At 55.2% G+C, this 25,455-nt stretch overlaps 7 protein-coding genes across 7 annotated transcripts; 3 read left to right on the top strand and 4 right to left on the bottom strand.

The window, feature by feature from the left end:
* Positions 1-649: 649 nt before the first annotated feature.
* Positions 650-2,005, top strand: B0T26DRAFT_748498 (uncharacterized protein; the record flags this gene model as incomplete). The annotated part of the gene is made up of 2 exons (XM_060444971.1): positions 650-1,392; positions 1,471-2,005. The coding sequence occupies 2 exons, from the start codon at positions 650-652 to the stop codon at positions 2,003-2,005; spliced, it is 1,278 nt and encodes a 425-aa protein (XP_060301111.1).
* A 1,956-nt stretch (positions 2,006-3,961) lies between these two features.
* Positions 3,962-6,035, bottom strand: B0T26DRAFT_165583 (uncharacterized protein). Its single transcript, XM_060433526.1, has 4 exons — positions 4,775-6,035; positions 4,689-4,700; positions 4,318-4,587; positions 3,962-4,214 (listed from the first exon to the last, which is right to left on the bottom strand). Exons 1-3 carry the CDS (start codon positions 5,794-5,796, stop codon positions 4,338-4,340), a joined length of 1,284 nt encoding a protein of 427 aa, XP_060301110.1. The 5' UTR covers positions 5,797-6,035; the 3' UTR covers positions 3,962-4,214; positions 4,318-4,337.
* Positions 6,036-6,542: 507 nt separating this feature from the next.
* B0T26DRAFT_738664 (uncharacterized protein) lies at positions 6,543-8,369 on the bottom strand (the record flags this gene model as incomplete). Its single annotated transcript, XM_060443617.1, has 2 exons — positions 6,543-7,612; positions 7,682-8,369. 2 exons carry the CDS (start codon positions 8,367-8,369, stop codon positions 6,543-6,545), a joined length of 1,758 nt encoding a protein of 585 aa, XP_060301109.1.
* Positions 8,370-12,106: 3,737 nt separating this feature from the next.
* Positions 12,107-14,593, top strand: B0T26DRAFT_165412 (WD40-repeat-containing domain protein). Its single transcript, XM_060433525.1, has 3 exons — positions 12,107-12,684; positions 12,755-12,882; positions 12,934-14,593. The coding sequence occupies exons 1-3, from the start codon at positions 12,365-12,367 to the stop codon at positions 14,292-14,294; spliced, it is 1,809 nt and encodes a 602-aa protein (XP_060301108.1). The 5' UTR covers positions 12,107-12,364; the 3' UTR covers positions 14,295-14,593.
* A 1,434-nt stretch (positions 14,594-16,027) lies between these two features.
* B0T26DRAFT_638720 (uncharacterized protein) lies at positions 16,028-17,725 on the bottom strand (the record flags this gene model as incomplete). Its single annotated transcript, XM_060437066.1, has 1 exon — positions 16,028-17,725. One exon carries the CDS (start codon positions 17,723-17,725, stop codon positions 16,028-16,030), a length of 1,698 nt encoding a protein of 565 aa, XP_060301107.1.
* A 5,569-nt stretch (positions 17,726-23,294) lies between these two features.
* Positions 23,295-24,240, top strand: B0T26DRAFT_165309 (uncharacterized protein). Its single transcript, XM_060433523.1, has 2 exons — positions 23,295-23,656; positions 23,950-24,240. Exons 1-2 carry the CDS (start codon positions 23,451-23,453, stop codon positions 24,131-24,133), a joined length of 390 nt encoding a protein of 129 aa, XP_060301106.1. The 5' UTR covers positions 23,295-23,450; the 3' UTR covers positions 24,134-24,240.
* Positions 24,241-24,346: 106 nt separating this feature from the next.
* On the bottom strand, positions 24,347-25,366 carry B0T26DRAFT_672809 (transcription initiation factor TFIIE-like protein; the record flags this gene model as incomplete). The annotated part of the gene is made up of 1 exon (XM_060439511.1): positions 24,347-25,366. One exon carries the CDS (start codon positions 25,364-25,366, stop codon positions 24,347-24,349), a length of 1,020 nt encoding a protein of 339 aa, XP_060301105.1.
* Positions 25,367-25,455: the final 89 nt, after the last annotated feature.

Genomic DNA, 25,455 nt, shown 5'->3' with positions numbered 1-25,455 from the left:
CCCACATCACCCGCAGTCCGTTTCATTATGAAATATTGTTTTCGACAGGACCCTGCTGGCCTTGCATCCGCTGTGTTCTTCTTTTTCTCACAAGTGCCCTGGTTGCGGTGAGATTAGTGTTGCTGCCTCCGACATCCGAGTCCATTGCCATTGGATGCCCGGCGACACCCCCCCAGCTATAGACTAGGCATTCTGATATACGGCTCCGTTTTCTTTTCGGCCTTCCTCGAAGAGGGTCATCCCTGCGGAACGAGCGGCCGTGTTCGCGCCAGACTTGCCTAGCAACCCAACCCAGCACACGCGTCAAACTGGAAGAAAAATAACCAGGCCATCTTGGCTTCCAGGGCATCTTGACTTCCAACCTACCCATCCATCGAGCACGCAAACAATTGCATTGTGTGCCCGTTTCGTTGCGCTGCGCTGCGGGGAAGGACGAAGACCCAGCACCGCGGTACTTGCTTGGCACCTGCAACACCGACATTCAGATCCACCAGTAAGTCGAGTCGCCTCGGCGCTCTCTGCAAGGAAACAACTCCATCGCAGCGCACAACAACAACACAGCACAGCACAGCACAACACAGCACAACACAGCACAGCACAGCACAGCACAGCACAGCACAGCACAGCACAGCACAGCACCACCAACGCCATGTCTGCGCCTGGTCCGCAGACGCCGCGGCACTCGCCGCACCCGTCGCTCGAGTTCCAGTCCCCCGCATCATACTCGCCCCAAGAGCGCAGACAGTCCAAGACATCCCTCCACGACCCCTCGACGCCGCTGCGAAACAGTTTTAACAACCCCGAGTCCCTCGACATGGCCGTCTTTAGCAGTGGGGGGTTCGGCGGCGGTGGTGGTGGTGGTGGCGGCGGCGGCAACGGTCTAGGAAACCTGGCAGATGAGCTAGCTGGTGCGTTTTCCGACGGAGAAGGTGACGACGTTGACGATGACGACTACTACGGGGACGACAGAGGCAGCGCGCCTCCAGATATCAGCTTCGACCTGGACGACAGCCTAGAGCAGCAAGGCCACGACGAGAAGGAGGCTGGCATATTAATACGAGACAGCGGCGTGGACGTGGAAAGCACAGGGAGCCAGCCGGGCGGCGCGAGGGGGCAAAGGAACCGCGCAAGCCTCGGCCTCCCGTCCCCCGTAAATGGGAGGGGCCACCGGCGAGCGCCGAGCGAGTACGACGGCAGCGAGTACGGGTCCGAGTCGGATCTGGAGTCGCCCGGCATGCCGCCGAAGCTGGTCGAGAAGATGGGCGAGGTCGAGTCGCTGGCGCGGAGGGGCACGGAGAGCAACGGCTCGTCCACAGACGGCGTCTTCCAGCGCGTCACGGACGGCCTCCGGGACCTTGGCTCGCAGTCTGGCGTCGAGGGGGGAGCTACAAGGTGAGAGACAAGCGCGTTGCAAGCTCGTCTCGGCAAAGTCCGAATCCTATTGTCTGTTTTACTGACACATACACGCAGGCTGATAACGGCGCATTCGGCCCTCACCACACACATGAGCCACCAGACGCGGCAGCTGCACAACCTGACGTTCCCGCTGCTCTCGCCGCTGGTGGCGCCGCCCGACGCCGACACGGTCGACGAGCTGCTGCCGATGCTGGTGTCGCTGTCGGGCTGCATGCCGCGGCCGTCGACGGGCGCCTTCAACTCGCTGGCGTCGCTGCACGCCATCACGGTGGACCTAGTGCAGACGCTCAACTACCTCTCGGACACGCTGCACATGTCGCGGCAGACGACGACGACGGCGACGCGCCGGCTCAAGAGCGCCAGGGACCTCGTGGCCGAGATGAAGCGCGACGACGAGCTGCGCGACGAGGGCGAGCGCTGGATCGCCCGCGGCAACTGGGGCGACCGCCTGCAGCGCCGCGAGTGCGCCGGCGTCTGCGGCGACGTCGTCGGCGGCTTCGAGGAGGTCTGCGACGCCTGGAGGAAACGCCTCCAGGCCCAGGCCGAGCCGTCGTCAGCCTCGCCGCCGCCCGCCGAGCAGGCCGCCTGAAACGAAAGAGATGAAATGACAGAAAAATAAATGAAGAAAAAAGTGAATGTTAATATTAGACCCCCCTTTAGATGTCTCGGTCCTATTGTCTGCAACAGGGCTGCTTGAGATCTGCTGTTGGTAGACAGACAGGAAAACAAGCAAAAATGGCCGGCCGTTTTCCATCCCTTTCCCCCAACCATCTCGTCCTAAAGAAGAAAGAACGAAGGAACGAAAGAGGCACCTAGGCGGCGACGTAACCAACCCCAAACCCAAACCCCCCTTCCTTCCCAAATCATATTTTCTTTTGTCCTCCGGTATTACATGTTTCCCTTCTCCTGTATTTTTTCTTTTTGGTCTCTTTGCATACGCGGCAGGGCAATACCATGATATGATATACCTCTTTTTTTTTTTTCTTTTGTTAGAGGCTCTCTCCTGCCACTTGAGCCGGGGGCTAAAAAAGACGGCGTTTGTTTACGGTTTTTTTTTGCGTTCTGAGAGATGGGGGGTTGGGCAATGGGCTGGGAGGAAGGGGGTCGGCCGGTTGGTAGGCAGGCAACCTGCCAAGGGGGGGGGGAATATATACATATACACATATACATACGAATCGCTTTGCAATGCACTGCGGGCTAGATCTTGTTTTTTTTCCATTGTATGTACCGCACGCACGCACGGCGAGGAGCTAGGAGACGGGGGCGTTCGTTCTGCGAAAGTCGGCTTGGAGCAGAGCTCTGCTTTGCCCTTGCAAGGCAGGTAGGTAATCAGGTGGGCCAGAGAGGCAAGGACTAGAGGAGAAAAACGTGGGCTTGGTTGATATAGAAGGAAGAGAAGAAGAAGAAGAAAGAAGAAACGCTTCCTGCTGCACGCCGCTAGGCGCCTGCCTGCCTGTCTGCCTGCCTTACTTTGGGTGCAGTACCTGCTCGTAGGAAACAGTATCGGGTGCGAAACCAACCATGAGTTGTATATATATCGGGATAAGGGGACAGGAATTCAGAGTAGAGTCGAAGCCAAACTGATATCTAATAGAGTGATGGAAGGCTGTTTGTTGTGCCCGGGCTTTTGTTCATAAAGAGGACCCGAACCCCTTTATTTTGGGTTAATACAGCGTTTGTAATAAGTAACCGCGCCTGCACAGCGGAGTCGTGGGTGGGCAGATAGATCGGTAGGCAGATAGATCGATAGGCAGATAAATCGATAGGCAGATAGGTTGATAGGCAGATCGATAGATAGGCAGATAGATCGATAGGCAGATCGATAGATATGGAGGGCAAGGAAGACGGCACAGATGTCCCGCTTTTCCAAACACGTTGGATGATATCTCCCCAAGGTATAGTCCCTCGTTCTCACTTCTTGTCTTACTCCCTTCGCCCGCCAAAACAAAGAACACTCTCAAAGTAGGCCCAACTTAGTAATCTAATCATATCCTTCAAACTCGTGAAAATGAAATGGCTTAGACGGTGCTTCACGAAACGAACATCACATCACATTCCTTCTTTATCCCTCCTCCCCCCGCCGCCGCCGCCGCCGCCCTGTTTGGCCTCCGTCTCCCACTCCGTCAGCCGCGCATCGAGGCGCCGCGCCTGCCGCGACAAGTCGACGACGCGGAGCAGCGCCGCGACCGTCTCGGCTACGTATTCGTCGTCGTCGCCGCCATCATCTTTTTTGTTGTCGTCTATGCTTGCTTCCTGTTGTTGTGTTTCGTGAAGCGGTGGGGGCGCTAATTGTTGCTCGCTGCCGCCGCCGCCGCCGCCTTGCTCCCCCATTTCGTCTTGCAGCATTGTCTGCTGCTCCGTCTCCTCTGATCCCCGGTGACTTTCTGTCGTGGAAATGTCGCTGGCGCCGCCCTTGTCGCCCGCCTTCAAGCTGCCGCTGCCGCTGGCTCCTTTCTCCTCCCGGCTGCCCGGGCCTGGTGCCGGTTCTCCTGGTGCAGCAGGGCTGGGCTGCGGTGTGGCGACAGTGTTGCTCCCGTCTTGTGGGACTGCAGTCTCCCCGGTCTGAGTCTCTTTGTTTTGTTTCCTGTCAGGTGGCTGCTCTATCTTCTTCGTTCCATCCTTGTTTTCGTCACTTGGAGGGGAGGTTCGGCTGTCATCGTTGCCGTTTCCATGTTCCGAAGTAGGTGTTGTGTCGAGGGCATCATCTGGTTTCGACTCTTCTGGTGCAGGAGCATTCTCTTTAAGCGCTTCCTCCTCGGCGGCTTCGCTTTGGCCTGTATCATCGACACCTTTATCAACTAAAACACAAATGGGTGGTTACTATTTCTGCTTCGCTACTCTCTGGTCTTCGTCTCACAGCCCGCCGTCCCGGCACTGGAGGCACAGCTGCGCATAACTCACTGATGGAATCCCTGGTCTTCTTAGCAAGCTCCTCTTCGTCGAGCGTCTCGCCGCTCTCGAGCCGGTTCACGAGGGCTGACACGTCGTCGGCGCTGAAGACGTTGGACTCGTCGCTGGCAAAGTCGTCGACCTGCTTGCGGAGCGCAAACAGGTGGTTTCTCTGGCCCATGAATTCGGCGAACTGGTCTTTGCCGCCGAAACACACGCCGTAGCCGTCGCAGTAGCACTCGTGCTCTTCGGGGCATTGGATTGCCTCGCCGGTCCAGATGTCTGGTTTTTGTTAAGCATGTCGCACGTTAGTGAATAGACTGTTGTTCAAAAGAACAGCTTCTTCAACTTAGGTTTCTTCCGTGATAGAGATAGACACACACCTGAGTGCATTTCCAATTTGGACGTTAGCAGGTGTTCAAAATTGATCTCCCTTTCCAATCGCCATTCCCGTTCTAGGAAAACCCACTGATAGATATACTCAAAGACCCTCCCGCTGATGGAGTCGTCGAGCTCGGTGGTCAGGATCCAGTCGCGCAGGGCGATGTAGCGCGACTGGGGCCAAGCTCTGATGCGGTCGGCGGTCAGGGCGAACTGGGCGCAGCAGGGTTGGGACAGGGTGTCGGGCAGGTCGTCGAGGGGGAAGATGCCGGCCCAGGCGGCGGCGAAGACGGCCTGCTCGGGCTTGAAGGCGTCGTACTCGGTGTTGCGCGGGTGGATGTGGTCCGGGCAGCCCGGGTCCCAGCCGCAGCGCAGGTTCATGAAGCCGAGGCGCACGACGCGGTCCAGGTTCAGCCGCCGCAGCGTCTGCACCGCATCCAGAGCGAACATGTTGTCGTGCCACGACGACAGGTGCGCGTGCATGAACACGCTGATGTCGGGAAGGTCCGCGTACCGGTCTACCATGTACGTCAGATACGCCATGGCCTCGCGGCCCTTGTTCAGCGGTGTGTGCAAGCCCGCCGCGCCGAGGTCGTCCGTCGTGTACATGTACATGGCCCAGTCCTCAACCACGGCGCCCCCGCCGCCGTCGGTATCCAGAGGCGTGCTAGCCCACGTCACCTCTTCGCTCTTGGTGCGGGCGATGACCACGGCCTTGGTGTAAGCGGCCCCGAGTGGCCTCGGGCTGCCAGGCAAAAAAAGGGGCGAGCCGGGGGTGATGACGGCAGAGGGATTGAGCAAGAGCTGCGGCGTGCTGATGTCGCCGCCAGTTTGGTTCTCCGAGAACCTGGGGAAACCTTTAGGGTCGACCTGAACAACCGAGACTTGCTGTGGTGAGTCGGGTAGAGAACTTTGGTGATAGAGAAGCACAAGAATAGCAACAAGGCCTGCTCCAACCCCGAGAGCCTTTCGATGGCGCAAGGCTACGCGGACTATTGGAGGGACGCTGGGGAACATGTTTGTATTTGAGCAGCAGTCGGTACATTGATCGACGGTCGGATCGGTGGGCTTGCCAGACAAAAGTTGGGAAAGCCTCAGAGGCATTCGCATTGCGGGATTCTCGAGTCTGGTCCTATAGGCATAAGCCTTTGAACACCCCCAGAAATGGAGGCCGCCTTGATACTATACTTGCAGTGGAGCCTCCACGGAGACGTCGGAGGGACTGTGGTCTTCCTCTTCGGGGCATTAGAGAATGCATTCCAGGTCAGGGTCATAGGCGCCGCGAAAGATTACAACTGAAACTCGAGACGATGCCAGGAGCTCCGAGCTGGAGACGACTTTGACAAAGAGGCCCTACAAGCAAGTGAAATAAACACTTCCATGAGGCTATGATAATCAACGCAATCTGCGATGACCCTCGGCGGTGCGCAAGAGATATTCAAGGGCCTTAAGATGGCACAGACAGTCTGTGCCAGACTGGTCGGCGAGAGATTATGGAACTGCGTGGTATTACGTGGCTAATGTGGTTATGGTGGTTATTGTACAACGTTTGTGCCCAAGACACAGGGAAGATAGTGCCATCCGGGGTGCGCGAGAGGTGTGACTGCTCAGTTTGTGAACCGAAAGTGGCCAAGAAAGAAGCAACATCTCTATCGGAGCCCCGCAGAATGAAACATTTGGCTATCAGAATGGCAGTGTGTGGGTATGTAAAGTGTAAGGCCGCAAATTTCGCCAGAATTTGAACTAGCCTGCTGGGAAGGAATATAAAGAAGAGAGTGGATTGGTAGTGGAGGGTATTAGATCTGATATGGCGCCCCAGAGGTTTGTTATACGAATTTTCTTAGTCGGTGGCCTGGTTAAGTCTGGTCTGGATTCTGAATGCCTGCGGGATCGGCGGGGGTGGTATCTGAATGGGCAAGGTCGGACAAGCTCATTAGGTCATCTAGGGTAGGCTTTCTCGTGAGATAGGTGCTGTTGGATTTCGGCCGGATATCTGCGTCAACGGCAGGGGCTCGGCGTTTGGGCCTGGTTCGTATGTCCTCTTCGTCGTCAACAATTACAACCATCCAGACGCCTATCGTACCGTCATTTCCCAGCAGAGGTGTACAATGGAGCCATCTCGTCCGGCCATCGCCATCGAATCGGTTTATCCATCGTACTTTTGCAGTGACGACAGTCCCGTCGGCAAACGCCCTGGTAAGCTCACCTCGGACATGGTCAGAGCCCCCGATCCTAGAGAACAGCGGACTCTGAAGTATTCCGGGCACGCGAAGAGAAGGCGAGGTGAAGAGGATCCGTAGATTAGGAAACGGCCGCACAAGGAGGTAATGCTCGTAGATGCCCGCAAGTCGTCCGTTGGCCAAATCGATGGCGGCTTGCGGATCAGGGGTGTTTGAAGTCTCTTCTTGGATGACCAATCGTGGCTTTTGCCAGTTCGAAATGGCGCCGTCGTGCTGTATCCCCTCGCGGAAGCGATGCATTTCGCCGCCATGCCTCCTCACAGTTTCCATCTCGGCGACGTCAAATAGCTCGCTCATCTCCCGGAACGCGTCGTTCTTGGTCTGGACCCCGTTTTCATTCCCCGTGAAGTCCTCTGCCACTTGGTTAGAAGTAGTCTCGCTATTGACGAGCCGCCGTAGAGACTCGAGGCCGACACAATCCTTAACAAGTCCGGAGACGTCGATCTGCGCCCCAAGCATATATCTCATGACCCCCTGGCTGTCGACAAGAGGGGCGCACATGAGCAGGTTCATGAAGGGAGAGCCGTCTCTGCGGTAGTTGAGAATTGTTTCACAATGCTCTTTGCCAACCGACAAATTCCTCCTCAGTCGCTGGATGCTGGAGCGGTCCGTCTTTGGCCCCTGAAGAAAACGGCAATTCCGACCTACCACGTAATTTGTGCCATACTGGGTTGTTCGGTAGAATTCTGCGCAGGGGTTTAGCACTCGTTTCATACGCCGCCATACTCCAACTTTCAGGACCCCGAGAAGCTCACCTTCTGAAGCGAAAACAATTGGATTGTCTTCACGGGACGGGTCTGTCAAGCAAAAGACTTCTGCTAAGCCTTCAGACATTTCTCGGAGGTGAGCTGGTAGCGACCCGGTGATTCTTTTCTTGATGGAAATAGTTGCTGTCCGGATCCATGTGTGGGTGATAAAAGCCGGGAGTTCTTCTCGAACGAGTGCATCGAACGCCAGGTCGGCCTTTTTCTGGAGGAGAAGGTTTACCGTCGATGGAGCCTTGTCCTTGGCAAAGTCGTGATCTCCAAGAGACGGCAGGTTGCTTGCAATGGTGTTTGAGTACTCGACAGCCCGTAGTGCCTTGAGGATGTCAAAATAGTAAACCAATAACGGGGCCGAAGCCGGTCGGTAAGTTTGAACAAAGTCGTTGAATCGTATCATGAGGTTCTGGTCGGCAAGCATGAATGCTAGGTGACGGCCCGAGAAGAGCTGCTCCGATCGCTTCTCCATACAATACCGGCCGCTATCGTCAGATGCCGCGGGGTTGATCAGGTCAAAGCTACCAGGCTCGACTTCCTCTTCGCGGAGCGGTTTGATATCTGGCCCCCTTACTTGAAGCGGGGCCAAAGAGGTGGCATTGGTCTGGCAGGTCGATGCAATAGAACTGGGTCTGGATATCGTGGGCAGGGTGGTGGCGGCTGTCGGCGACGATGAAGGGGCCATAGAGAAAACCTGAGATTGCGGTCTTGCCGACCCCTGGCTTTGCAGCATGTCATCCCAGCAGATACTCCTGGCGCCAAAGGTCAGCCGCTACCTAGTTAGCAACCGAGTGTGCCGTTCTTACCCTCTCTCGATAGTCACTGAAATTGGACAGGGGGCGGATGGCGATAGCTCTGGACGCGGCGCAACAGCAGACTCATTGTGACCTGGCTGGGCCTGTCCGGCAACCTCGGGGAGCGGTGATGAATCTGGCCCGATATTTGGCCCATTGACCATTCCGGGGGCGAGCCTAGACGAGCTCCGGGGCGGTATGTTGGGAGATTCTTTGGCGATAGGAGAGACTTTCTCGACCGCGTTGCCTCCTCCAGGCACGGGTTGGCTGCCCATGCCGCTCTGGCGTGTAGAGGGAGAGATGTGGTATGTCAAACAAACGAACGTACCAGAGATCCCACAGGCGCCTACCAATACACTCGTGTGGCTGTCGCAATTCTCGAAACGAACGGGATATCGATGCTGCGTTCTGTGTCTATAGCCTATCGACGGACCAATGATGCGAATCTTGGGCAATGGGCAGAAACAGGACCAGGAAAACCGCAGCTGAAGAGATATATGGACGAGACTGGCCAAGCTAAGGTATCCGTACCTTAGGTTCAACCAAGCCGACGGGTCCGGCCTAATTCTTCTTTTCCTAGTCCAAGTCCCAATAGTCCTGACCTAACTAAGGTACCTCTTAAGGTAGGAAGTGGTAGTGCCATGCCGTGAACCAAATAGAGGGAGGGCTAACATTACATCTGTAAGGAAACTTGGGTCGACATACATCTTGAATCAACCGTTTGTTTCGAGTTGACGAGCGATCATGTCTGTCCATCTCAGTAGTAGGCTCTCATACCCTGGTCTGCAGTCCGGCGAAACACCTAAGTATCGTAGGTTAGGTGTTTTAAACACTTTAGGGACTAGAACCTAGCGACATTCGGCGAAAGCTTTCAACTAGCGTAATCTTTTTTTTTTTCCTTTTTTTTGGGGGGGGGGGAGGGCGCGCGGTCTATGAGAGGACTAAGACGTCACAAAGTTGACGACGGCCAAAGTCTGTGGGACAGGCGTGTGACCGCCTGCGCCTAGACTACTAGAACCACTAGTAGTACTGTGTGTATCCTCGAGATGGCAGGGCAGGCACGAGGCAGGTAGGGCTGAGCTGGGCAGCAGAAGGAGCAACCGGCAGTCAAGATTAAGCCAGCCCACATTTACGAAAGATCGCCAGCCAGAAGAGACCCGCAGCTCGAGCATTGCCGTATTCTTGGGTTTCACCTCCCATGGAGCACTGCGGGTGCAGTGTGCAGTGCTTCGGCTGGTGAATCCCTATCCGCACTTCGGTGGCTGGGTTTGTACGCCCCTTCGTGGGACCGACCGAGGTCACGACGAGTGCCCGCTTCCCAGGCAGGTTCCCGGAGTTCCACAGAGCTCGTCACGGTCTGTCTGCTCTGCTGCCATGCTGCTCTGCGGCTTCCTTTTTAGGCCCACCTCGAGGCGCAGACGGACATTGCCTGGGTTTTGCTTGGGTGGCCGGAAAACGCTGGCCCTAGCCTCGAGGTAACAGACCCATCCGGACCTGCAAAGCCATCGCGTGGACCTGCATTGGATCTTGTGCGCCCTGTGCTGAAGCTTAAATACCTTAGGTCGAGACGCAATTAAGGTGTTCCTCAATGGACTCTAGCTGCAACCCAGCTACAGCCGTTTTGTAGTGTGTAATATTCACTAAGCCACCTGAGATCTGGAGAGAGACTGGGAAGATAACAGAGGTAGGTTGGTAGCACACCTTACCTTACTTATGACGGACGGCAGCTTTAAGCCATACTAGCCTCACACCAGCCTTTGGGGACCTTGCAACCCATCTAGACCCTCGGGATGAGCTTCCACGGCCAAGCCCGTCTTTCTCGTTCCGCTATCGGCAGCGAGGGGACGTTTGCACTGGACTTTAGTGATTGGACCACACGTTGAGGTCTATGGGATTCGATCCATCCATCCCGTGCCGAGCCGAAGCCACTCGACGAGAGAGCATGGAAATTGAAATTTGCATCGCGTCATTGGACAAGATGTGCGTCTTCGTGGTTCCTGTTGTTGTTTTGTGGACGTCTATCTGTGCTTCGTGCATATATTGGAGAGTGCGGACTGTGCCACCGGGATTGGAATGAAGGAAACACGAACCACACGCGCGGATGTCTGCCCGAACACGTCGCAGCGCTGGGCCCAGGCTTGGCTGCGGGGACGTGCGTGGGCCCCTTGCCTCTCGGCCCGCGGTGCGCTCAGAGACTCAGCCAGTCGGAGGATTCGCAGCCGCGACGTTGAAGGGGACCAGCGCAGCCGACCAAAACAATAACAAGCCCAATCCAGCGAACTGGGAAAGGAGACGCTTCCGCCACGTCTGGCCCCAGGCGGTCAGACTTGCAGTTTTAGCTTCCAGTGTGCAATACAATAACAAACATCGCGAAATACTAACAGGGTTCCCCCCAACAGTTTCGCCCTTGTTTACGGAGAAGACAATCCTCCACCCCCCCAATCCCCTACAATTGGGGCCATGTCACCTCCACCATCAATGGACGCAAGTATTCCACATTTGGCAGCCCGAGCTGGCCTGAGCCTGATTGAAGTCTGGGCCTGTGAGCCTGACAGCGAACAGAAGACAACCCCACCCAGGCACCTCACCTCACCAGCCCAGGAAGCGAGTTTTATGAGAGGGGTTGGGCTCGACGGCACTGGCCACCGATCACCTCAACTCGCTGTGGCTGCCGCTGCTCAGACAACACTGCTAGAATTGGTTTGGCAAAAGGGCCCAGGACCCATTTTGCTCGTGAGTCGTGAGCAGTTTGCGTGCGCGAGCGTGTCCTCCAATCCAACCTCTCATAATAAACATCACTTCGTGCAGCATTCTGGATAGACAGCGGGTCGCAGAGTAAAACGGAGCAAGGCCCCGCATTGACAGACGGCCGCCCCGTCCACCGCGTCTAGGTGTATATGAACGAGTTTGGTAGATGTGTAGGCAGTGTGCAAACGAGCAATCTCCATGCATGCAAACGTGCAATCGCGCAGCGAATTTAATAAACTAGCTCTGATGGTGTCGGGCTGCCGGCCTGGAAGGCAACGGTAACGGTGGGCGTTGGATTTCCGGGGAAGGGCAGCTGGATACGTATTAGAGTATTAGGCGCCGTCGAGTTTCAACTGCTCCAGAGGCGGCTCCCGTTCTTGTCTGCCAGCTGCCTTTCTGCTGTGTTGTGAGTGGACCGTGCGTAGCTGTGGACAGGGGCATACGCTGCTTGCTTGTTTGAAATCGGCTAATCAACGGCTTTAGCGCGACTGTCGCCGCGACCCGTCCCACAGGGCGCCCCAGCTCTCTCTCACCTGCACTGACACTGACCTTCCATTCCCGCGACTCCTAACCTCAACCACCACTCGACCGCACCACACCTGACCTGTGAGTTGCAACACATCGCATCTGAGTTTCGCTTCTCTCGTTCGGCACTTTCCTATGTTTGCCTGCTTCAACGGCGACGAGCTAGAGTCTGCGGGATTGTCTGCGATTGAAGTGCATCTCGAATCTTATCGCCCTGGCACCCCCCGAGTTCCCACAGGAACCTAAGCTCCATCGCCCCGCCACCTCAACTGTTGTTGACGCCATCCCGGAGCCGCACGCCGTTTTCATTTGGCCAACCAGCCATCCAGAGCCCCGTCATCGAACCCAAACCGTTGATGGAGGTGCGCCCCTCTGGGCGACAAACATTTCTCTGCGACGGCGTCGGATCTTCTTTGGTACATTGCGCGTTCTCATTCCCGCCCTCCGAGCTGCCTCAGTGTCACGACTCGGAGAGCTCCCTCGCCCTCGCTGCGACAAAACCGACGACGCAGCCGAGCGGGAGTTGCTCTAGGCACCTACCTACCCTTTACCCCGCACCTATAGAGACATCGTCTTGTATTCCCGATTACTGCGTCGCTTCTGCCCCTGAACGATGGGCCTGAACGGCGACTCTGGCGGCGGCGCCCTCTCTGCCGCCCTGAAAAGGCCTGTCCCAGATTCCAATAGTCCCACAGTCGCTAGCCCCTCAAGAGTATCTACACCACCCCCGCAGTCTGACCGATTGCGCGGAGAAGCGAGGCAAGGAGAACGGAATGGACGGATCAGCTCGAGACCTTCTGATTTCGGCCGATTTGCCGGCTTGGATGCCGATGCAGTGGACAGTGCCTTGCGACGGGAGCTCGGACGTCAGCAGCGCGAGGACACGCCTGGCGCGAGCCCGCACAGAAAACGCCAGAGAATAAACGGAGATCGGTTAGTAACCTTCGCACTAGCAGCTCTGATTCTGAGTATGTCTGCATTAGATGCTTACATTTGCCTCCAGCTTCATTCCCACCCGATCAGGCCAGGACTTGCAAGCTGGTTTCAGTCTCTTGCACGAGGATGGCTCCCCCGCGACGCCGTCGAGGCTTAAGAAGAGGACCCCGCACGGGGAGCTGCACTTCCAAAAGAGTAAGTGAGATCATGACACGGCCTAGGAGGGTATGTTAACATGTCGTGCAGCTGAGGAAGCCAATCGGACCTTCTCTACTCTGTTAAGAGCCGAGCTGTTTGAAAACTCGATACCTCAGGCTACGCCACCCAGCATGTCGCCCGACCACGGGCGAGCCTCGAATGGCGGCCATGATGGAATGAGGTCTCACACACCCCCCAACGGCGCAGCCCCATCACTCCCCTCCACGCTGACGCCATCCACGCCCCATAAAAACCTTTTTTCTTATATGAGCCCGAGGCACAGCAATATAGGGGGCCATCTGACCCCGTCAAGAACCCCGCAAAGCCGCCATGGACCGAATATGGACACGCGCTCAGAAGTTTACAGTCTATCACCAGTCCGGTTCAATAGCCAGCAGATGCTTTTGAGTCCAAGACGTCAACCGCGGGCCGTTAGCAAAGTACCGTACAAGGTCCTGGACGCCCCGGATTTGGCCGACGACTTTTATCTCAACCTCGTGGACTGGGGAAGCGCCAATGTTTTGGGCGTTGGTCTTGGGAATAGCGTCTACTTGTGGAATGCTGCAACAAGCCGCGTGAACAAGCTCTGTCAACTGGAGGACGACACAGTGACGAGCGTATCATGGATCCAAAAAGGTACTCACATTGCGATTGGGACAGGAAAGGGTTTGGTGCAGATCTGGGACGCCGAGAAGGCTAGGAGACTTCGGACCATGACCGGCCATACGATGCGAGTAGGCTCGCTCGCGTGGAACACGCACATCCTTACGTCTGGATCCCGAGATCGGTTAATATATCACCGCGATGTGCGGGCGCCCGACCAGTGGCTGAAAAAACTGGTGGGCCACAAGCAAGAAGTTTGCGGGCTGAAGTGGAATTGCGAGGACGGACAGTTGGCTAGCGGTGGTAACGACAACAAGCTCATGGTCTGGGATAAACTCTCAGACACGCCTCTTTGGAAATTCTCAGATCACACGGCAGCAGTGAAGGCGATTGCGTGGTCTCCACACCAGCGTGGCCTTCTGGCTTCAGGCGGAGGCACGGCCGACCGGCGCATCATATTCCACGACACTGTTCGCGGAACGGTTGTCAACGAGATCGACACGGGAAGTCAGGTGTGTAACCTGGCCTGGTCCAAAAACTCGAATGAGATCGTGTCGACGCACGGCTACAGCCAGAACCAGATCGTGGTATGGAAATACCCATCCATGACCCAGGTGGCAAGTCTGACGGGCCACACGTACCGGGTCTTGTACCTCGCCATGAGTCCAGATGGAAGAGTCGTTGTGACTGGAGCAGGTGACGAGACGCTTCGCTTCTGGAACGTGTTCGGCAAGCGTCCCGGCGTGAGGGACGATAGCGATGGTGGCGGCAGTGGACGCCTTCAGGACTGGGCAGTCATCCGGTAGACGATGGGCTGCAGTAGCTTCTCGCGTCTGCGAGGAAAGCGGAGGAGGGTGGATGGGCAGGAAAGGTCCAGACCCCTTTCAGAACTTGTGACGCCCGACTGCAAACCGGCCGCATAAGTTCTGTGTGCAATTTCGTCCGACTCGGTTTGCTCAATCTCATCTCAACCCAGGCGACGACAAAAAAGACCTGAGGTTTTTTGTCTTTGCTGCAACGCCAAACAGTAGAAATCTCTTCTTATCGTGCGAAACAAGCAGGGCACTACCAACAACACGACTCATACGACGCAATCTAACGAAAAAAAATACCCTCATCTGCTCAACTTTTTTCCCACCTCTCTTATTGTACATGGGAGCAACGATATGAATGCTCCCTCATCTTTGCATCAGCGGCGACATGGGAGAAGGTCGGCGTTTCATGGCCTGGTTTTGGCTTTTTGGGGTGGTTTGCTTTGGGCCAGCGGGGGTGTAAAGGGGGAAGGGGCTGGTACTGCTTCATCATTACTATTATTATTTTATTTGCGAACACAATGGGTGCCTGGCATGCAGCATTAGCATTGCGAGGGGATACAATTTTGGCAGGGCACTATGGAGACAGCGTATGTATCCCGACGGCACTACTACGAGGTGCTTTCAGCGGTGCTTTCTGGCTTTGTTTGATCACGTTGTTGAAGCGGCTTTACCAACTTGCTACTCTCTAGCAATACGCATCTGGCTTCCAGTGTCATGGATACGATATCTGGGTTGGCCCTACAAAGAAGGCGCTTTCTGTACAACAACGGTTGCCGTTATGGGCAGCTTGCTAGCTTACCTACCTTAGCTGTTTATTGCCAACGCACATTGAGATCCATCTACATGGTTCTTTCTGCAGTTCTCTTACGGTACATGTTTTGTGGTATTTCTCAAAGGTAGGCAAGTACCTCAAGTCTCTCTGGACCTCTATGGGTATAAACTCGGAATCATGTCTCCATAAGACTTCCATTGCCTGCCTCCCTTCGGTGTTCTGTGCTCCGCAAGTCAAAAAAACTCCCGTCGTCGTCTCCACAAAAGACCTGAGGTAGGTTATTTGTCCCGGTCTTCCCCGCCATATCCCTTCTTAGAAAACGCCGTACGTACGGAGTACTCGGACGGGACAATGGAGACCCACCTACCTAGAGCCCTCTCCACCCGGATGACCATAACCTGCTGTCAATGACGCAGCTCAGCCAAGCAAGTGTCGGATCATGGGTGTCTTTATCACTTGACTTGATTTCACTTCACTTCACATTATGTAGCGTCGTGTAGCGCAATGATAAGTATTCGTAATTTCTCGTTTATACCTATAGAAGTAAGAGAGCAAAGGGTATTTGATCTGTAAGCACCCAACGAGTCCGACCACCGAAACTAGACCCGGGCTCTAAAGCAAACTACGCCCATACCGGCCTGATGACACCGGAAAACAGGAGAAAGGAAAATAGGGAAACCGGTAAATATAACTCGGGGTGGGTATACCAGCAACAAAAGCCCGACAGAATAGGAAAGACGAGAGAGAAATAAACCAAGTACAACTCCCAGCCCGTGTAACAAATGCGCAGGGTGCAGATGGTAGCTGTTTCCATATTTACCCCCTTCCGTCCGGCCATCAATAGGGGCGCCGCAAAGGCTCCACGGCCAAGCCAAGAGGAAGGTGAAGGGTGAAAATTGGTAATATCCATGAATAATGGACACAAAACACCAAAACAGAAACAGATGAATAACTACGATGCAGTATCGGTTTCTCCGCGCTTGCGCTCCCTCGCAACGTCTCTTGCGCCGCCATCCATATCCGTGCCCGTTGTGATGCCCAGTTGTTCGGTGGTATTTAGCATTGTACTAGTGATGGCGGCGTTGACCGAACTGCCACCGTCAGTGCTAGCGTTGTCATCGAGGATGAGGCTAGCCGTCTCGTCAAAGGCGCCTCCTCCGGTGGAGCTGCCTTCAGCCCCGGGTTGCGGCGCTAGTACTGGGCTTTGCTGCAAGCTCATGCCATCCGTGCTGTGTTGCCATTTGGTGACCTCGGCCTTCATATCCTCAAGCTCCTTCTGAAAGCGCTTGCCAAAAATGTCAATGTAGTAGGTGCTACCGTTGTAGACGGACCAGGTGAAGACGGCCATGAGGAAGCCAGCCGAAGACCACCGACTGTAGAACCAGAGAGGGCAGGGCAGCATCGTTAGCACAGCGTAGAGGTACTGGATCAACATGAAGGCGGGTTCCTGCAACATTGAAGGTAGCGACAGAACGACCTTGCCGATCCAGGTTTTGCTGTACGATTTGCGAAGCCAGGTAAATGACGTGGGTCGGCCAGCGGCGATCTTGTCGCGCCGGCGCACCGTGATAAAGAAGTAATAGCTGAGCTGCCAGAAGGCATACGGGATGGTGGACCAAGAGAGCATGGAAATCACGTTGGCGTAGGCGGTGGGAGAACCTGGTGGCGACGTCTTGACGGTCCAGGAGGCGGGGAACCTCTCCCTCTGAACTTCCGAATCGATTAGGTGTAGGATGCAATGTAGCGTTACGCAGGGCATGATGTGGATGAAGAGAGAGGTGACCTTGTCAAAGCTGTGGAAGACGAGCGAGTTGCGCCACATTATGATGGCGACGGCGTTGTTGCCAAAGGCCAGGCAGAAGACGGAGGTGAAAAGGCGCTTGGAGCCGGGGAAGATCCACAAGCTTAGTAGTAGGAGGAAGTTGACAAAGTAGCACAGATCGGCGAGGAAGTAGTGGTATCCGCGCCGGTGGTACGTGATGAAGCGGATGGGCAAAAAGTACAGGGCCTGGGCAGTGTACCAGAGGTGAAACATCTCGGGGTATGCGCCGATCAGGTAGCCGCTTACGAAGATGTTCATGACGCCGCATATGAATGAGATCTTCTCGCGCAGCGTAATGGCCTTGGTGTCGTTCCACCGGCTTCCCAGCTTCTCGACACTCACGCGCATTCGTTTCCGGTAAATTGTAAGCTGTTCCTCGGCCGAAGGAACCCGCCTTCGCCACTCATCCACCATGCGCTCGCGGGCCATTACGCTCCTATTCTTGAGGGCCTCGCGCGACTTGCGCACCTTCTCCGTCTGGGCGGAAATGCCCTTTTGTATCTTCTCTAGCTGCTGGGGAAGAGCAAAGTTGTCGAGCAGATCGAGCATCGACACGCGATCCAGCGGCGGGAATGCGTCCCAATCTTCATGGTACGAGCTGCTACCCGAAAAGGATGGATTCCTCGACAACCTCGGGCTCTTGGACGACGTCGGCCCCAGCGTGGGCGTGTCGACGGCATGGTCGATGGCATGTTCGGGCGCCGAGTTTCCCAACGGGGGCGTGCCGCTGGCCTCCGGCGTCAGAACCGGCTCGCTGTCCGTTGAAGGGCTATCGGGTTTGTGATCCGGGATGGGTATTGGAAGGCTGTCTGTGTCTAGTTCCGCCATCTCGATTTCGGCTCCCGGGGTGGGACTGGTATTATTTGGTGATTTCTACGAGGGGATTTTGCTAAAAAGTCAGCCCGCTGTCTTTGCCAGTTGAACGCGTCGCGAATCTCATGAGCAAAGTCAAGATGGGTGCGCATAAATATTGTAGATTCCAGTAGGGAAGAAGAACGATTTTTCAAAAAATCAAAAGGCGCGGCCAAGGAGAGAGTTCGCAAATGACCGTGGAAGACGGGAGCAAAATGTTGGGGGGGCACTTTCGACTTTGACTTACACAAGGAAGCCCCCAAAAAGGCAACCAGCAGCCTTCCTCCCTATATGCCAGATTTGACCACAGCTATCAAGGGAAATGCAAAGCACGAAAAAGAAGAAAAAAGAGATGGCCAGCTGACAGTAGGTGCTATTGTGCATTCAGTCAGGCTGTCAAAGCTGTTGTGATTAATTGTTGGGGATGTGGTGGTGTGTAATGGCAAAGGTGCGGGATGGAAGACCCATTCATGTGATGCAATGACGGGTGTCACTGTCGTTTGCAGGCTTGTGAAGCTAGGTCGCAACTAGGAACCTGGAAGTGGGTGTGCTCAGCGCTCAGTGCTCAGTGCTTAGTAGAGTTAATGCCTCAGGTCCTAAACGTTGTGGCGCCACACTTTCCGTATCATTGGCTGGAGCACCCAGGCGTGTGTCGATGGTCGTATTCTACTGGACCTCAAACACTGACACCAACTGGCCTTGGTCCAATGATAAGGCCACGCCCCAAGGCTCAGTGTGAAGGTCGGCCGAATTTGTATCAAGCCAGGTGACACTTTGAACGGCCAGGCAGATAGAGACCGCTGCGCGATTCTTTGGTTGGTGGACATGTCAAGTACCTACCTTACATAATTACCAAGATGGGCTTGTGGAGAGGCAAGAGGAGCCTGAGCAGTAGTGGTACGGAGTATGCCGCACTTGCCTTACTATAGAAAATGGAAAGGTCGGGATAGCAAAGAATCCGGCTTATATAACCCTAACCCTATTCCTCTTGTTAGACTTTACCCACGAACCGCGTTGGCCCATGCGCTAAACTCCCCCACCACAAACTGGCTCCCCTGTTGCAGCGCCATGGAGGTAAATTTATGGGTCAATCGCGAGTTGAGAAGCGGGACAGCGCGATTGTCAAGTTCCTAATTGCACGAGAACCTCGTCGACTACCGGATTCGCTCGCGTCTACACAGCTTGATGGTCGCGTAACTCTTGCAAACTCGTGGCTAATCGGGTACATCTACTCTTCGATCCCAGTTTGTGTGCGCGACAACAAAACTGCCGTCGACTCCGCGTCTAAGAGCGATCGCGACCGCAACCGAAACCGCGACCATGGGGAAGCTCATCCGCCTCGAGCTTTTCAGTATGTATCACCGCCGCCACCACCGCGCGCGCATGTATGCGAACCAATATAACATCTGACACGCTTCTACAGACTTCAAGTCCTACAAGGGACACCACACTCTGTTGTTCGGTGATTCTTACTTCACCTCCATCGTCGGCCCCAATGGCTCGGGAAAGTCAAACTCGTGAGTCGCGCCCGCTCTTGCCCGATGGTGTTGATGTTGACATGCTCGTTTTTTTCTAGGATGGACGCCATCTCCTTCGTCCTGGGTATCAAGTCATCGCATCTTCGATCTACCCACCTCCGAGACCTGGTGTACCGCGGCCGGGTTATGAAAACATCCAAAATACAGGAGGACGGCACTGCGGCACTAGCCACAAATGGCTACGTGAATGGTCACCAAGGCGGCGATGACGAAGATGCATCCCAGAGAGCGTCACGAAACGATCCCAAGACAGCCTGGGTTATGGCCGTCTACGAGGATGACGCCGGCGATGAGCAGAAGTGGAAGCGGAGCATCACTAGCAGCGGCTCGAGTGAATACCGCATCAACGAGCGCGTAGTCACGGCGCAGCAATACAACGAGGCCCTTGAGACGGAGAACATCCTGATCAAGGCGCGCAATTTCCTCGTCTTCCAGGGAGATGTCGAGGCCATCGCATCCCAATCCCCCCAGGATCTCACGCGCTTGATCGAACAGATTTCGGGGAGTCTGGAATACAAGGCCGAGTACGAGAAGCTCCAGGCAGAGGTCGAGCAAGCTGCCGAAAACCAAAACTTCCAGCTGCACAGGAGGCGCGGCATAAACTCGGAAATCAAGCAGTATCAGGACCAGAAGAAGGAGGCCGAAAACTTCCAGAAGAAGACCGAGGAGAGAGACGAAGCCGTCATCACTCACATTCTGTGGAAGTTGTACCACTTCCAGCAAGTCATGGACGAGTCCAGCGCCAAGATCCACGAACACCAGGAGAACCTCAAAGAGTTCCGCCGCAATGTTGAGGCTTTCGAGAAGAAGTTAGAGGGTGCCCGCCGAGAGCAGGCTACCGTCGGGCGAGAGGTCGGAAAGGTCGAGAGGAACATGAAGGCGAAAGAGAAGAGCATCCAGGACCGAGAAAACAGCCTGGTTCCCATTGACGAGAAAATTGCGCAAAGCACCCAGAACATGGGACTGCTCCGCAAACGAATCGGTGACGTGAAGAAAGATCGCGATAACCAAGTTGCCAACATTCAAAAGTTGCAAAAAGATCTCGCTGCCGTCGAAAAGGCACAGCAACTGTTCGAGAAGCAGTGGGCTGAGACGCTGAAGAGGCAGGGCAAAGAACTCAGCGACGCAGACCGAAAGGAGTACAACAGCCTCCGGGCCGAGGCCATGAAGAAATCATCAGATAGCCGATCGAAGCTGGACAACCTCGGCCGCCAGCTGAAGAGCGACGAGGTGACGGTGAACAGCCTCAAAGGGAAAATCGAGAGCTTCGAGGCGGCTATCGAAAAGCTGCAGAGCGAAGTTCAGGTGATTAAGGACCGCCGGGATGCCAGCCAAGATGCAGTTCGCCAGATTACTGGTGAGATCAGCGCCAAGAAGAAGGAGTTCAATAGTCTGCAGTCGGACAGGATCCGGACGAGTGAGTATCGGACCCAGCTTGAAGAGAAGCTCTTAGATGTCTCCAAGAAGCTAGACGACGCGGATATCGGCCGACGGCAGAACGAAAAGGAGACCAGGACAAGAAACATGATCAGCGATCTCAAGCGTATCTATCCTGGCGTGCGAGGACGAGTTGGCGAGCTTTGCAAGCCCAAGCAGAAGAAATTCGACGAGGCTGTTATCACAGCGCTCGGGCGCGAGTTTGATGCTGTCGTCGTTGACACGGAGAAAATCGGCATGGACTGTGTCCAGTATCTCAAGGAGCAGCGCTTTCCTCCCATGACCTTTATCCCACTCGACAACATCAAGGTCAACACGTCCAACTCGGCTGTTAAGGGCATCCCCGGCGCACGGCTCACCATTGATACTATCGACTTCGACCCCTCACTCGAGCGCGCCATCGCATATGCATGCGGCGGATCCGTTGTATGCGATAGCCTCAGCATTGCCAAGGATATAGTCTTTGGCAGGAAGATTCTGGTCAAGGCAGTGACGGTGGAGGGATATGTGATACACAAAGCCGGAACAATGACAGGCGGTCGGCTGCCAGAAGCTAGGGGGGGTAAGCGGCGATTTGAGGAGCACGATGTCCAGAATCTGCAGCGAATGGCCGAGAAGTTCCAGGATGAGCTCTTGAAGCTTCCTCAAGCTGGGCGGCAAGCAAACGCCGAAGGATCCCTGCAGAATGACATTTCCGCATTGGAGCAACGCCTCAGAATCCAGCAGAGCGAGTTGGCTGCCTTTGAGAAGAATCTCAAGGGCAAGCAAAAGGAGCTTGAACACCAAAAGCGACAGCTCCATGAGTATGAGCCCAGGTTCAAGGACAAGGACGGCGAGCTGCAGGTGGTACGTGTGACTGTTGAAAAGTTCGAGAAAGCGATCTCGGATGTCGAGGATAAGATCTTCTCCGGGTTCTGCAAGAGGCTCGGATACGAAAACGTTCGAGACTACAAAGCCCAGCAAGGAACCCTCGAGCAAGAGGCAGTCCAGAAACGCCAGGACTTCAGCCTGCAAAAACAAAAAATCGGGAGCACGCTCTCCTGGGAAAAGTCGCAGCACAGCGCGACAAGCGAAAGACTGCAAACCTTGGAGGCTACTCTTGGGCGGCACGATGCGGATGTAAAAGCATACCAGCAAGAAAAGTCCGACATTGAGGAGGCAATGAAAGAAGACCAGGACGAGCTTGAAGCCCTCCAGAAGAGCCTGGAAGAACTCAGAGCCTCACACGCAGAGAAGTCCAAGAAGGTTGCCGAAGCGAAGCAGGAGCTGCAAAAGAAAAACAAGGACATCGAGGGTAGGTTAAAAGAAACCAGCAACCTCGAAGCGACTGTCCAGAAGAATGGCACCGACAAGCTGGCCTTGCTGCGGAGATGCAAGCTCGAGCAAATACAAATTCCGCTCCAAGAGGGGTCTCTCGACGACATCCCGAACGAGGACGTACTTCTCCAAAAGGAACAAGACGCAATGGACATTGATGGAGAGCACGACGAGGAGGAGGCACTAGAAGCTGTCATGGATAAGTATGGCATCGAGATTAACTTTGATGGTCTAGACGACGATCTGAAGAACGTGAGTTTTCCTTTCTCACACCCCCTGATGTTATTTTCTTGCACAGATACTGACATGGCCAAATCTGGACAGGCCGACGACGGGGACGTTGAGGAAAAGCTGCAGGAAAAGATCTCGGCATTAGCGGCGGAGCTGGAGAAGCTGAACCCCAACATGCGAGCCATTGAGCGTCTCGAGTCGGTGCGGTCGCGGCTTGAGTCGACAGACAAGGACTTTGAGGACTCGCGGTCAGCGCTCAAGGCGGCGCGCGACTCGTTCGTGCAGGTTAAGGAGAAGCGCTTCGAGCTCTTCAACAAGGCCTTCTCGCACATCCAGGAGCAAATCACGCACGTGTACAAGGACCTGACGCGGTCCGACGCGTACCCGCTCGGTGGGCAGGCCTACCTCGACATCGAGGAGGACACGGACACGCCGTACCTGTCGGGCATCAAGTACCACGCCATGCCGCCGCTCAAGCGCTTCCGCGACATGGAGCACCTGTCGGGCGGCGAGAAGACCATGGCCGCCCTCGCCCTGCTGTTCGCCATCCACAGCTACCAGCCCAGCCCCTTCTTCGTGCTCGACGAGGTCGACGCCGCCCTCGACAACGCCAACGTAGACAAGATCAAAAAGTACATCCGCGAGCATGCCGGCCCCGGCATGCAGTTCATCGTCATCAGCCTCAAGGCTGGCCTCTTCCAGGACAGCGAGAGTCTCGTCGGCGTCTACCGCGACCAGGACGTCAACAGCTCCCGCACTTTGACTTTGGATGTGAGTTTTTTCTTCTGGTCTCTACATCCTCGCCCGTGCAATCTTTTACTGACTTTGTTTCTTCTCCTTCAACGCAGCTTCGGAAGTACGTCTAAAATCCATTACCGTCCGCATGGGGGTTTGAAACAAGCTAGCGAGCCAGCGAGCGAGCAAGCATAATATGTTGTTGTTGGTACATAAGGGAGCGAGGCAGATGATGCGAGCGTATGTGTTAATATATGCGGTTGGGGGGAAGAGACAATGTCCTTTATATGTACGAACGAGGCTTTTTCTTTCGTCTTTCTCTTCTCGAGGTGTTCTTTCTAGGAGACACGGGAACCGGGGGGTGTGGAGCGGGGCTTTTTTCTTCTTCTTTTCTCTCTTTTTCTTGATTCTCTCTCGAGAAGGAGGATGCCGATGCAAAGGTCATGGTATCTATGCAGTTTTATTATCTCTTATCACGAGGCGCTTTCACACAACTCGTTCGAGCTTTCACATTCGGGCTTTTGATCTTCACCTATGCTCTCGCTCTTCGATCTCGTGGTCTCTGTTTCACTGTGCTGTCCTTTTTCAACCAGCATTTTCTTTTCAGAGGTGATTTATATAATATGATATCACGGTTATTCCGGCAAAAGTAAGCAGTGTCCTTTTCATTGATATTCCTTCCAGCCCTATGAAGAAAAGGGAGATGAAGACGAATTCTCAGAGAACGTCAGGGTTCATGCAGGTTTCCCCAGACCAGACCCCTAGATGTGCTTTTAGGTTGGTTTTGTTCTACTGGGAACAGATTGCTACCGACATACGCCTTTGCCGCAGGTGAACAACTTCATCTCCTAACGCCCTCGATGTTTTATGCACAGAAGCCAATGCCCTCACTCCCTTGCCGTTAGAGATTGCGCTGTGCCCGAAAATAACCCCTATCTCAAGTCGAATTCCACCGGACCTTTTAAAGTCCTCGTGCTTTCCGGAAGGAAAGGGATGCAGGCGATGTGACTTGATCAGGCAGAGGAGACCCACAAGCAACCGGGCTATATTGAGCCTAGGCTGCGTGTGTAACGTGGCGATGCCGACGGTGGAAATCATGCGCCGAAAGCAAGCTCTGGGCCGTTAAATTCTGAGCGTTTGGCCGGATATCAAGCCTCATCACTTGCCTCAAAGAGGAATGGGGGCTTTATTTCTTCCGTAGATCCATACCAATCAAGCATTGGTGCCAATTCCTGGGCAGAGAAGAAATAGGCTTCTTCCATATGCAAGGCGCCTCGTAGAATCGACACAGCTGCAGACCTGGCGGGGCACGCTCTGACAAAACAAGGCGAGACTACGGTCAGATCACATCCTCGAATTCGAAGTCGTCATCCTCGTCCTCGTCTCCGCCCTCGGCCTTGACGTTTGTGAAGGAGACGCTCATCTCGTCTCCACCGCTAACAGCCGGGGCGGCGTCCTCCAGCTTGACTCTCTTGGCTGGTGCGCCGCCGTCCTCGTCCTTGTCCTCGTCCATAGCGTCGGACTGAGTCTGGACTGGCACCGAGCTCGTGGTCATCCATATGGGTAGGGCATTCTCGGCCAGCAGACGCTCTTTCCGCTTCTTGTTCTCGAGGTTCTCCTGCTCGCTGTTGCCGTCGGAGATGGTTACCGACATGGTCTTGGGCCCTGTTATGGCCAAACCCTTGACTGCCGACGGCTTGCTGAAGCTAACGTCTACCGGGATGCTGGTCAGGACCTCGTGGGTGACCTCGCGCACAACGGGCCTGGCGACGGCGATGGCCTTGTCAAAGGTGCACTCGGGCACTACGGTCTGGTCAATCTTCTGCAGCATGTCGGTCATGAACTTGAACTGATTGTTCATGCGCGACAGCTGCTGGTGGCCGGGGGCCTCGCGCTCCTTGGACAGCTCGAGCACGCTGCTGCAGCGCTGGCAGGTGAAGCCAGACATGGAGACGGAGTCGAGGACCTCGAGCTGCGACCATTGGGCCTGACACCGGGGGCAGAAGTACTCCTTTGACTCGTCGGCGGGGTTGACAACGCTCTGCATGTCCTTGTCAGTCTTGTAGACACGCCACTTGATGGCGTCAATAGTCTGGCGGTAGTCGATGAAGTAATATGTGCGGTTGATTGGCCGCGTCTTGCCAGCCTGCATCTCTGGCCGTACGTGCACCGTCAGGAAGCGGGCATCGCGCAGAGACGCGCACAGCTTGTGGAGGTCCTTGAGATTCATCTTCATCAGGTAGGCCAGCTCGTCGTCGCGCAAGGCCGAGTGGGTAACCAGGGCGTCGACAGCGAGAATCTCGGTGACCGAGTAGAAGGCCCGCATGACGGAGCGGACCAGCGTCTGTACCACCTCCATCCTTTTGGTCTCCGGTTTAACTGCCTCTCTGCTTGAGGGCGAAAGCGAGCTGAAGCTGGTCGCTTGAAACACAAGGCCAAAAGAAGAGA

The sequence above is a fragment of the Lasiosphaeria miniovina genome (assembly GCF_030549165.1).
Source record: "Lasiosphaeria miniovina strain SMH2392-1A chromosome Unknown B0T26scaffold_2, whole genome shotgun sequence".
NCBI classification, from domain to species: Eukaryota; Fungi; Ascomycota; class Sordariomycetes; order Sordariales; family Lasiosphaeriaceae; genus Lasiosphaeria; species Lasiosphaeria miniovina.
Note: the sequence above shows the minus strand (reverse complement) of the source record. Positions and strands in the feature narration are given on the sequence as shown.